Below are 12,366 nucleotides of genomic sequence, written 5' to 3'. Positions count from 1 at the left end.
GGCAATACCGGAAGTCCTACACACCAATAAGAGACCAGGATAACCCCACCCCCGCATGTGAATGTAGATGACGAGTGTACAGGCAGGACCAATGGGAGCGCCGCGAAGCTGGCGCACGCGCACCGCAGACCAAGATAAGGTACCTGGTAAATGTAGTTCAAAAGATTTAAAGGTCCGGCACCTTCCCCTCCGCCTTCCCCAGCCAGTCCTAAATTTCAACAAGTTCCCAACGTTTTTGGATAGATATGCTTCCCCGCAAAGATGTGCACTGAGGTCTTTAGTACTACCACGCCGGAAGAACAGGGTATGGGCCGAAACCTTCCCTCTGGGCCCCTAAAAATTTCACAGCACAGACCACAATTCACAGATTCCTGTCTCTTTTAAGGTTTAACTTTTTAATCAGCCAAACATCTTGCGCAGACCCTGAGCCAGCCCAGCATCCCGTTTCTTCTCCAGAATGACTACCTTCCCCAGCTCCTCCTGGGCTGCCCGGTTTTGCGGGTCTACTGCTAACACCTTCTTGAGGTCAGCAGTTGCTTTTTCCAGGTTCCCAAGCGCAGCCTGAGCCACCCCCCTTCGGTATAATGCCTTTAAATGGCCAGGTTCCCGTTCCAGCACCCGGTCACAGCTCTGAACTGCCAAGTGGGGCTGCCCTAGCAGTAACTGACAGGCAGCGAGATTGGCATGTAGGGCAGTTCGTTCTGGAGGGCCAGGTGGAGGTAAAGTCAGCAGCAGGCGAAGAGCCCGTCCATAGCATCGGGCGGCCCCTTCAGGGTTCCCAGCTCGAAATAGTTCTGTGCCCCTTGCACGTTCTTCCATGGCCAAAGCTTCCTTCTCACTAGTCCCCAGCTCCCAGGAGTCCCGGCCCTGAGTGAAGGAATCCAGTGTGAGCTTGACGGGAGGTCCAGAGTGCCCAGGAACCTGAAGCTCTACCTCCTCACCTTGACACATGGATTCTAAGCACTTTTCAATGAGCTCCCTCCACGTGCCCTCCTTCCATGATCCTACACCCACAGTTAGTTCTGATGGGCCTTCTGGCAGCCCTGACTCAAAAGGAAACCCAAAAGCCAATACTCGACAATGAGAACCTAGCTTGGGTTTGTCCAAGCCATGGCCCCGGGTTATGATCTTCTTGACGAAGCTCCCATCGGGACAGTACCAGAGATGAGAAGCTTGTAAAGGCTCCAGCGTCTCCTTGGTTGGTTCCTGAGATTTATCAGCGTCTAATTCAAGTCCAGCCACTAGTTTTTCAGACCCTTGAGGATCCCCTAGAATCTGCCTGGCTGGATCTTGACTCACTCCCAGCTCAGGAGTTTCGTTCTCCCAGGAATTCTTTTCCCATTGTTGTTGTGATTGAGAGGCGTCTTCCTCTCGCATTGGACTGACAGGTGGCAGCTCCATTTGGATGACTAGTCCCTTTCACCGTCGTGAATCAACAATTTTAATTGGAAAGTGATGGATTTAGGTTAGGGTCAGCGCCTGAAAAGAAAAGAAAAAAAAAAAAACAAGGCTAATTGCAGGGTTCTTAATATAGACTCCTCTTCCTTTCCCAGGCCTCTAGTTAAAGTCTACATTTTCCCGCCCCCACCCCTCCCGAAAAACAATAACAACTGTCTTCCTGGAGTCTCGGTTCCACCGAAACCTAGTTGAGAACTATAAATTCCACAATTCCCTTCGGTTCAGGTAGCCTTTCCAACTACGGCCAGTCGATTGGGCCAAAATGTACCTGGAGAGGCCAAAGTGCTTAGCATGGTGGCAGAAGCTGGATTATTCGAATCACCTCTCCTCCCGAAATTCAGTGCTCGACGAATACCTGTCCTCGGAATCTTGTCCCAGACGGAGAGAGATAACCAACCCCGGAGCGCGCGAGACTGCGAATCTAGTCAACACTTGGCAGCCAATCCGGGAAGGAGGAAGGTGTAATTTTAGCCCGCCCATAGAGCGTGACGTCATTTCCCCCGCAACCACGAAGCTCCAGGCCTTGGCAACAGAACTAGGCCGAAGCAACCGAACTAGACCGCATCGAACCCAACCAGCTGCAGGCCTGCTGGCCAGTTTACTGAAAGTGTTGGAGACCTGAAATGGAGTAGAGTAGGCTGGAGATGTAGCTCAGTTGTGGTGTGCTTGCCTCATATGTGCAAGATTTGGGGTTCCTTCCCTAGGATCTATCTCCTTCCCAAAAGTGTGAAGAGTGTCAGAGAAGGTTAATGATAAGTGACAGCAGTCCTATGATTTGGCTACCTCAGGCCCTTCTGAACTATTATTATCTCTAAGTTTGGACATCCCAGTGGAGGTCCTGTCCCCTCCTTCCGTCCATTCAAGACAGGGTACTCCAAGACAAACACTCAGGCCTCTTTCTCTCCACTGGTCTTTTATCTTCTGGGACCACCTGAGGCTCCTCCATATCTGGGGGACAGGAAAGGGCGTCGTTCTTGGACTCAGGGCCTTAGGTTTTCCTTCTCTCAGGCTGGCTCTCTATTACTAGAACCACAACAGTGCCTAACCCAGTAATCCTGGATAATGCTTTTCAACTATTAATATTCATGTACATCACCTGAGGAAGTTGTTAAATTGCAGACTCGGATTTAGGAAGTTGGATTATGGAACCTGTGATCCTGCATTCGGTAAGTTTCTAGATGATGGTTTATGCTGCTGGTCTATGAAAACACTGAATTGTTTGATTGTAGAATAACCTCATATCATTTTCTTCCCTCTTTGATCTGTGCTCCTTCAATTTGTCCTACATTTTGCATATACAACCGGTATAACCTGCTCCACTAAGTGTAGCATTGGAAATCTGGTCTTCCGTCCAGTAGAAGGTCTAGGGCCTTCTTGTGATTTAGGCTTACTTAGCCAGCTTCCTGACCAGGTTGGGCCAGCACCATTGTTTGGGGGAAAAGAATCCCTCTCTCATGGGAAAGGGGACAATTTTCATTACTAGCCACAGTCTTGGGTCAAAGCAGTCCTGTTTTTTGTTTTGTCTGTCGTGGGGCTTAAACTCAGGGTCTGGACTCTCTCTCCCTGAGCAATTTTTGCTCGACTAGTGCCCTACCACTTTGAGCCACAGTGCCATTTCTGGTTTTCTGGTGGCTAATTGGAGACAACAGTTTCTCAAAGCCTTTCCTGCCCAGGCTGACTTTGAACTGCAAATCTCAGATCTCAGCATTCTGAGTAGCTAGGATTTAAGGCATGAGCCACCAGCCCCCAACTCTGACTGTGTTTTGCGTTTCACTTTTTTCCCCTCTTGTTTAATTTCTGAGTCTGAGCCAGTATAATCTTAGCCTGCTGCCTCCTCCTTACCCAACACCTTACCATGGCTACCTACTCTGATTCTTTGAACCACTGAGATCCTATTGAAAATTAATCCATCTCTCTTCTGTTTCCCTTCCTCCCTTTCTACCTCAGGAATATCAAGAAAAGTGATGTCTAGAATGTATCACAGGAGGCTTAATCACACTCTAGTCCCTGCACAGAGATTGTTACTTTGTATTATGTATTTATACTGAGAGGATCACCCCATTGACTCTTCAAAAATAGGTTTTTCCCATTAAAAGAAACTATAGCTAGGTAGATTAGCTCATACCTGAAATGTCAAGTATTTAGGAGGAGGTAGATATCAGGAGGATGTGGTTGGAAGCCAGCCTAGGCAAAAAGTTATGGAGATCTTATCTGAACCAATACGATCAGTGTGATAGTTTATGTGTGTGAGAGACAGTTAAGTAGTGTGACAAAGTCTATCTAGGCTAGCATGGACAAAACTTAAGATCCTATATAAAAAAATAACTAAAAGCCCAAAAGTACTGGAGGCATGGCTCAAGTGGTAGAGTGCCTGTCAAGCAAGGATGAGTCTCTTAGCTCAAACTCCAGTACCACAAAAAGAATCCCTTTAAGCAGAAAGCTATACCCTACTACAAATCTATTCTTTTGCAATGTTCTGTTGTTGTTAAGGAATATATGTTTTAGTTCCAACAAATTCCACAGTGATGTTGTCTCTTTTGTGAGTGTATTTTATCTCCTCCATACACAAGTATTGAGCACCTGCTCAGGCAACAGGCTAGGAACTGGATACATACAGATGAATGACACAGTTACTGCCTTCATGGGACAGTGGCTAAGGAAAGTAAGTCATTACAGAGGTATGAAGAGAAGTGTGATGTTATAAGAGTGAATTATTAGGGATGAGGGAATGTTCCTTTAGGCTGAGACTTTTTTTTTTTTTGTTTTGGTTGGTCGTGGGGCTTGAACTCTGGGCTTGGGCCCAGTCCCTGCCCTCTTCAGCTCAAGGAGAGCACTCTACCGCTTGAGTCACAGCACCACTTCCAAGGCTGAGACATTTTTGCTGACATCTAAAAACAAGTTGGAGCCCAACTATTGCTCCCACACTGAGAAACACTAAATTAATTAGTCAGCTTTGTCTCTTAGCTGACCCTTTGTCACTACTGTAACTATTTATTATTATATACAACGTATCTTTTGTTATTACTATACTTTTTTTCCTGTCCTCCCCGCTTGAACTCAGGACCTGGGCACTGTCCCAGAGCTTCTTTTGCTCAAGGCTAGCATTCTACCACTTGAGCCACATCACCATTTCCAGCTTTTTCTGCATACATGTTGCTGAGGAATCCAACCCAGGGCTTCGTGCATGCTAGGAAAGCACTCTACCAGTAAGCCACATTCCCAGCCCTACTATGAGTTTTTATTATTAGATAGAATGTATCCCATCAACCCTACCCCTTTGATCACTCTTATCTCCTTTCCCTACTTCTGAAAATAATCTCACCTGGTTTCATTGTTTTATTTTATACTTGCAGATAAAGTATTTAGGCAACAATCACTCTCCTCCCAGTAATACCCTCCTCACAATAGAGAACATTCTACTCTATCATGAATGAAATATTTTTTATTTTTTAAAAGATGATCCTGGGGCTTGGAAGGTGGCTCAGTGGTAGAGCGCTTGCCTTGCATGCATGAGGCCTGGGTTCAATTCCTCAGCACCACATGAGCAGAAAAAGCCGGAAGTGGGCACTGTGGCTCAAGTGGTAGAGCTCTAGCCTTGAGCTGAAGAGCTGAGGGACAGCATCCAGGTCCAGAGTTCAAGTCCCATGACTGACAAAAAAAAAAAAAAAAAAAAGATGATCCTCTATTCTCCCCCCAACTCCCACCAAAAAAGAAAAAGAAAACATAAAGGATGATCCATAAAGCCTGTATATACCTGTAATCTCAACTCTCTGGGGGATTGCAAGTTCAAGGCTAGCCTGAATTACATAATTAGATCCTGTAAGAAAAAGACAAAGATCCAGGCACTGGTGGCTCATGCCTATAATTCTAACTACTCAGTAGGCTGAGATTTGAGGATTGAGGTTAAAAGCAGCCTGGGCTTTACTTTTAATCCTCTGATCTCAGCCTTCTGAATAGCTAGCATTAAAGGGTGAGTCATTAACACCAGGCTTAGGCCATGAGACGCTCCAATTCAACAGCAAAAAGCCAGAAGTGAAGTGTAGCTCAAGTGACAGCCTTAATTGGAAAAAGCCAAATAAATATGTGAGACTGTGAATTCAACTCCAGTACTGGCATTAAAAAAAAAATTGCTGAGTACTGGTGGCTCACACCTATAATCCTAGCTACTCAGGAGGCTGAGATCTGAGGATCATGGTTCAAAGCCAGCCGAGGCAGGAAAGTTCATTAGACTCTTATGTCCAATTAACCACCAGAAAACCAAAGTGATGCTGTGGCTCAAGGGGTAGAGCACTAACCTTGAGTGAAAGAGCTCAGGGACAACACCCAGGCTCACAGTTCAAGCCCCACAATTGACCCAAAAAAAGCTGGAAGTGGAGGTGTGGCTCAAGTGGTAGAGCACTAGGCTTGAACTAAAATAATCTCAGGGACAGTGCCCAGGCCCTGAGTTCAAGCTTCAGGAAAAAAAAAAAAAAGAGAGAGAGAGAAATCTAATCTGAGTCAGGAATCAAGGAGATGCTTAGGAGGTAGTTTGAGCTTATTTATAAGAAAAAAAATGATTAAAGTAGAAATTTTTTTAATCCAGTCAGTAATCCTTATTGAGGCCTCGCAGCAGTAGACTTTATGCTTCATAGATTTTTGGTTCAATCCCCAGCCCCAAATCAAACAAAGACAGATGGAAACAAATGCAGAAAATGTTCACCAGTAATCTAATAAAGATAGTCCTGTTACAAAATGCTCCAAATACAAATAAGCCGTGGTAAGCAGCAAGGAAGGTATTTCCTCCTAGGGATCATGTGAAAATGCTTCCTAGAGGGATGGCAGGGGAGGGCTCTCAGAGTTGAGTCCTGCAAGATGATCATCATTCTGCCATAAAGAGGTTAAAGGGAGGTATTGAAGATGGAGAAGCAGCACAGGCAGGCCAGATAAGGCCAGGAAAGCTCCTTACCCCTAGCATTCTGTACCTCTCCTTTGCCAAGCTCAGCTCAAGCTCAAGACCCGTGGTGCTGCCCTGTCACCAGGCCAGGAGCCAGCTGGAAGTTTGCACACTCTCACATTCTCCTGCATTCCACACTCACCACATGGAACCATATGCTGTAATTATGCTCTGCCATTTAGCATCAGCATGAGAGACAAAAATTCTAGCTTTCCAAAGGTTAAATAAATTTCCCCTTCTGTTTAGTTTTGGTGGTTTCTGTGGGTTTTGGTTCTGCTGGAATTTGTGTCAAAATCACTCCTCCTTCTTCTTTGCTTCCAAAGCATTTGCTTGTGCTTTGGCTTTTCATAACGAATGAGGCAGTGAAACAAGACTTTTCTGCAGTATAGTGTTTCATAAGAGCAAGCAGTGATCATGCATTACAACTGCAGTACCAGGCATTGGGCTAAGGGTTTTCTACCTAATATCTCATTTTCTCCTCACATAACTCTATGAGCTTATTACTTATTCAGACATCTAACTTTTTTTTTTCTTTGTGGTGCTGAGATTCAAACCCAGGGCCTTACATATACTAGGCATGTAGTCTCCCATTGAGCCACATCCCCCAAATCTCAGTCTACAAATGTTTAGTGAGAGTGATTTTTGTGCCAAGCACTGTTCTAGGGACAAAGAATAATGCAGCATGCAGGGAGTGGGGAAGGTGGAGGTGGGGAGAGAGAGAGAGAGCCCTGGCAGGTGTTAGGCAATAAAACACAAATATAAAAGAAAGGAAATGTCAGAATGTCAGGGAGTAAAAATGGTAATGATCTAGATAAAGCAAGGTAAGAGAATAGGTAAAAATGCACCCTGGACTGTGTGATGCTAGTGTGTGTGTGTGTGTGTGTGTGTGTGTGTGTGTGTGTTCGAGCCACACATCTATTTCCAGCTTTTTGCTGGTTAATTGGAGGTAAGACTTTCATGGACTTTCTGCACAGGCTGGCTTCAAACCTCAATTCTCACATCTCAGCCTCCTGATTGACTAGGATTACAGGTGTGAGCCACACCAGTGCCTGGCTTTGTGATACTGACTCCAGTGAGGATGCTAAGCCTCCTGTAGAGTTGAGGTTTGCACAGCAATATAAATGATGGAGGGAAGTAGCCAGGCCAGATATCTGGAGAGAAAAAGAGAGCACAAAGGCCCCGAGGCAGGGAAAGACTAGATTTTTATGTTAAGTCATAGTAGGTAGAAGAGAAAGGAAGTCAGAGGGGTGGATAGAATAAGCAAAGGAAAGGGTCATAAGGAACTGAAGTCAGAGAGGTCTGGAGGAAAAGGCCTGGGAGGTTTTGTAGGCCTTATAGACTTTGTATTTTGTCCTGTAGGGAAATAAAGATAAGGGTTCCTTAGCCATCATAAAGTCATGGCCTTTGTGGGTGGGGGGGCAGGAGGGAAAGAAGGGAAAATTCAAGGGAAAAGGTGATATAGTCCCAGAAGAAATGTACTCTACTTGACTTATATACCTGTAAGTCCTCTTACATCCTCTTTATAATAACAATTTAAAAATTTTAAGAAAAGACTCATGGCCAACTGCTTGTCATAAAGATGTTTTTCTAGGCCTTTAATTTTTTATTTTTATTATAAAGGTGATGTACAGAGAGGCTACAGTGACATAAGTCAGGCAAAGAGTACATTTCTTTTTGGGTAATGTCACCCCTTCCGCCCACTCTCCCAGTGGTTTTCCTCAAATCCCCACCCACAATTTGTATAGTTCATTTTCAACATAGTGTCTAGTAAATACTACTGCTGCATTTGTTTACCCTTTCATAAAAGACATATTAACAAGAAAAAAATCATGACATCTTGCTTATTTAATCTGAGTTTTACTTGGGTTGAGAATCCTCAGAAATGAAGCTCAAACGACCAGGGAGAGCTGTCCATTTTTCTGCTTAGTGTAGAGGTGGAATTGGAACACAGTGCTGGTGGTGGCTCACACTTGTAATCCTAACTAGTCAGGAGGCTGAGGTCTGAGGGTCACAGTTTGAGGCCAACCTAGGCAGGAAAGTCCATAAGACTCTATCTCTAATTAACCAACATAAAACAGAAACTAGAGGTGTGGCTCAAGTGGTAAAGTACCATTTTTGAGAAAAAAACAAAAAACAAAAAAACAAGCCAAGTGAGAGCATAAGGACTTGAGTTCAAGCCCTAGTACTGGCATACATGCATGTGTGTTATCCAACCCCCCCCTCCCCACATACACAATAGGATTGGACCAAAAAGGTATGATTTAATGGAAAGAGTTCAAGGGGAGACACTTGTTAAACTTCTTGGCTTCTCTGCATAGCAGCCGTTCTTCTTGGTATTGGGTGAGACCTCTTGTAATGAGTCTTATGATCTACTATCAGGTCAGAGAATTTCCTAATGGCTAGCTTTTACACAGAAAAGCAGAGGAAGGACATGGTAATTTCTAGGCTTTATGGCTGACTTTGTGATAGAGGGATTCTAGTTTCTATGCTTTGGAAGGAAAAGAGAAAAAGGTAAAGAAGGTTAGGAAGTCAGAAAATCTTGCAGCATAGCCAGTGCTGGTGGCTCAAGCCTGTAATCCTAGCTACTCAGGAGACTGAGATTTGAGGATCACAGTTCAAAACCAACCCCTGGTAGGAGAGTCCCTGAGACTCTTATCTCCAATTAACCACCAGAAAAGGGAAGTGGCGCTGTGGCTCAAAGTGGTAGCTTGGGGACAATGTGTAGCATGACAAAGGATTTTGGGGATTCTGTCCTGAGCTCTAATAGTTCTAACGGTAACCAGGAGCCAAGAGACTTTTGGGCAGGAGGGTGATCATCAGGTAATTTTTGTTGTTGTTTGAACTCTTTTTCTTTTATTTATTTTTTCTTATTGTGCTAGGTTTGGAATTCAGAGTCCCAGGCAGTGCTAGCAAAACACTCTACTGATGGGGCTCCAAACCCAGGCTTCACCTGGGGATTTGGAAAAAAAAAAAAAATCCTCTTGGTTTCTGCATAAAGAATGGTTGGGTGCCAGTGGTTCATGCCTGTCATCTCAGGAGGCTGAGATCTAAAGATTGAGGTTTGAAGCCAGCCCAGTCAGGAAAGTCCATGGGACTCTTATTTCCAAATAAATACCAAAGTGCCACAAGTAAAGCTATGGCTCAAGTGGTAGAGCGCCAGCCTTGAGCAAAAAGGCTAAGGGAGAGCTTCCAGGCCTCAAGTTCAAGCCCTCATGTAGGCACAAAACAAATAGCAACAACAACTAAAACAAAAGTCCTAATGTATGAAGCTCCCTGTATGTCTGTCTCTTTCTAATCAGAATTCTGTGATTTTGTTTTATTTGTTTTTGTGCCAGTCCTGAGGCTTGAACTCAGCCTGGGCACTGTCCCTGAACTTTTTTGCTCAAGGCTGTGAGTATGTCAGCCACAGTTCCACTTCTGGCTTTTTGGTGCTTAATTAGAAATAAAAGTCTCATGGAGCCGGGCGCTGGTGGCTCACGTCTGTAATCCTAGCTACTCAGGAGGCTGAGATCTGAGGATCGCGGTTCAAAGCCAGCCCGGGCAGGAGAGACCGTGAGACTCCTATCTCCAATAAACCACCAGAAAACCGGAAGTGGCGCAGTAGCTCTAGTGGTAGAGCGCTCGCCTTGAGCTGAAGAGCTGAGGGACAGCGCCCAGGCCCAGAGTTCAAGCCCCACGGCCGACCAAAAAAAAAAAAAAAAGTCTCATGGGCTTTTCTACCTGTGCTGGCTTCAAATCTCAATCCTCAGATCTTAGCCTCCTGAGTACATAGGATTATATAGGTGCCTGGCTAGGGCAACTTTCTTTTTTTTTTTTGGGTCCCGTCATGGGGCTTGAACTCTGGGCCTGGGCACTGTCCCTCAGCTCTTCAGCTCAAGGCTAGCGCTCTACCACTTGAGCCACAGCGCCACTTCCGGCTTTTTTCTTTTTGCTTATGTGGTGCTGAGGAATCGAACCCAGGGCCTCATGCATGCAAGGCAAGTGCTCTACCACTGAGCCACCTTCCCAGCCCAGGGCAACTTTCTTTAGGAGAAAAGTATCTGAAAAAGTATTAGAAAATCACCCAACTATATCCCTTTCCCCTCTCCCTACCCTCCTGTTAGGAATTATACAACTTGCCTTGAAAACAGGAGCCAATTTCCTGATTTTCCAAGGGACAAGCACTGTTCTATTCTGAATACTGTGCTTTTACTAATATAGATAAGGAACAAAGAGGCTTCTGTTTTTCTTTTCAGCGATTAAGGTATATTTACACAATGATGGCAAAGTTTCACCAAGGAGAGTAAGCTGAGCTTTTGAGAGAGATAAGTGGTAGTTCAGGAGTCTCAGCTCTAAGCAGGTGGAATTCTAGGGCCCAGGTGAGGTGGAGCTAGGAGCAGGTTGGCTGGTAGATTTTGGATGAGACCATGAGCAAGTTCTCTTCTGAAAGTTTATGAGGCTGTTCATTCTCTCTCTCTCTGAAATAGGAGGAAGTTGTTAGGTTATGAAACTGTGGTCTCCGAGTAGGGAAGGTGAACTGACTAGTGAAATGTGGGCTAGCGGGCCCATGCACAGGGCCCATAGGAAGTGGGACTAACCAGTATGACTGTTGTGTTTTTCCCCAAATGAATATAGCTGGTGCAGTGTGGAGCAGGCACAGAAGGATTTAACCAGGGATAAAATGTGTATGAGGGGCCAAAAGTACAGGGTGTGGCTTGAGAGATGATCACAGGGTTGAACCTAAAGTGGGTAATGAGGATGATGAGAAATGCAGTGGATCAAACAACAATAAAATGTTGGGTGCTAGGTAGTGGCTTACACTAGCTACCTTGAAGGCTGAGAACTGAGCGTTATGGTTCAAAGCTAGCCTCAGCAGAAAATCCCATGAGACTCTTAAGTTCAATTAACAATCAAAAAAAGCCAGAAGGACAGTGCCCAGGCCCTGACTTCAAGCCCCAGTACCAACACACACACATACACACACACACACACACACACACACACACACACACACACACACACACACACACACACGTGGCAGAAGATATGGGAGAGAACAAGAGAGGGAATAAGTTCAATCAGGATATAGTCAATGAAACCTCCCTAATAAACTAATGTCTGCTGATTAAAAGAAATATATATATATGTATATATATATTATTATTATTATTTTTTTTTTGGGTCCGGTAGTGGGGCCTGAACTCTGGGCCTGGGCGCTGTCCCTCAGCTCTTCAGCTCAAGGCTAGCGCTCTACCACTTGAGCCACAGTGCCACTTCTGGCTTTTTTCTTTTTGCTTATGTGGTGCTGAGGAATCGAACCCAGGGCCTCGAGCATGCAAGGCAAGCGCTCTACCACTGAGCCACCTTCCCAGCCCTGTATATATATTTTAAATAAAAGGGAGTCGCTGGTGGCTCATCCTAGCTACTCAGGAGGCTGAGATCTGAGGATCACATTTGAAAGCCAGCTCGCGCAGGAAAGTCTGTGAAACTCTTATCTCCAATTAACCACCAGAAAACTAAAAGTGGTGCTGTGGCTCAAGTGGTAGAGCCACAGGCTCAGAGTTCAAGCCCCACAACTGACAAAAATAAATAAATATATATAAAAGGAAAATAAGGGCTGAGAATCCATGGTGGAGTGGTTTGCCTGGCATGCATGAGGCCAAACAGACAAAAAATGGAAACAAAGGAACCAGAAAGAACTAGGAAGACAATGAGCCAGTTGCCACATCTTCAAACAGTGATGGTGGAATGAGGACCAAGAGTGGAATGGCAGGGTGGGGGTGGGGGGATTCAGAGAGCCAGATTAGATCTTCAGGGTGCAGAGCCTCTCCTGGAAGAGGAAGTCTGTCAGTAGGGCTGTGGGGAGGGCACCAGCACCTGAGGGCATAGCAGTGAGGGAGTTGAGCTAAAGTGGGAGGAGAACTAAACTGGAATACAGAACTAAATTGGAATACAGAACTAAATTGGACTCCTCCTTCTGGGCGAGGAGTCAGGGT

General features: G+C 45.2%; 1 protein-coding gene across 2 annotated transcripts; it reads right to left on the bottom strand.

Moving 5' to 3' along the window:
- Positions 1 to 360: 360 nt before the first annotated feature.
- On the bottom strand, positions 361 to 1,899 carry Fkbpl (FKBP prolyl isomerase like). 2 transcript variants are annotated; one of them, XM_042684157.1, is made up of 2 exons: positions 1,814 to 1,899; positions 361 to 1,479 (listed from the first exon to the last, which is right to left on the bottom strand). In XM_042684157.1, the coding sequence occupies exon 2, from the start codon at positions 1,399 to 1,401 to the stop codon at positions 400 to 402; it is 1,002 nt and encodes a 333-aa protein (XP_042540091.1). In that variant the 5' UTR covers positions 1,402 to 1,479; positions 1,814 to 1,899; the 3' UTR covers positions 361 to 399. The 2 variants fall into 2 exon arrangements, with proteins under 2 accessions (XP_042540091.1, XP_042540090.1); XM_042684156.1 differs by having other exon boundaries at positions 1,727 to 1,892.
- Between the last annotated feature and the right edge of the window lie 10,467 nt (positions 1,900 to 12,366).

Source organism: Dipodomys spectabilis, unplaced genomic scaffold (genome assembly GCF_019054845.1).
Source record: "Dipodomys spectabilis isolate Male_0828 unplaced genomic scaffold, ASM1905484v1 ptg000085l, whole genome shotgun sequence".
In the NCBI taxonomy this organism is placed as follows: Eukaryota; Metazoa; Chordata; class Mammalia; order Rodentia; family Heteromyidae; genus Dipodomys; species Dipodomys spectabilis.
Note: the sequence above shows the minus strand (reverse complement) of the source record. Positions and strands in the feature narration are given on the sequence as shown.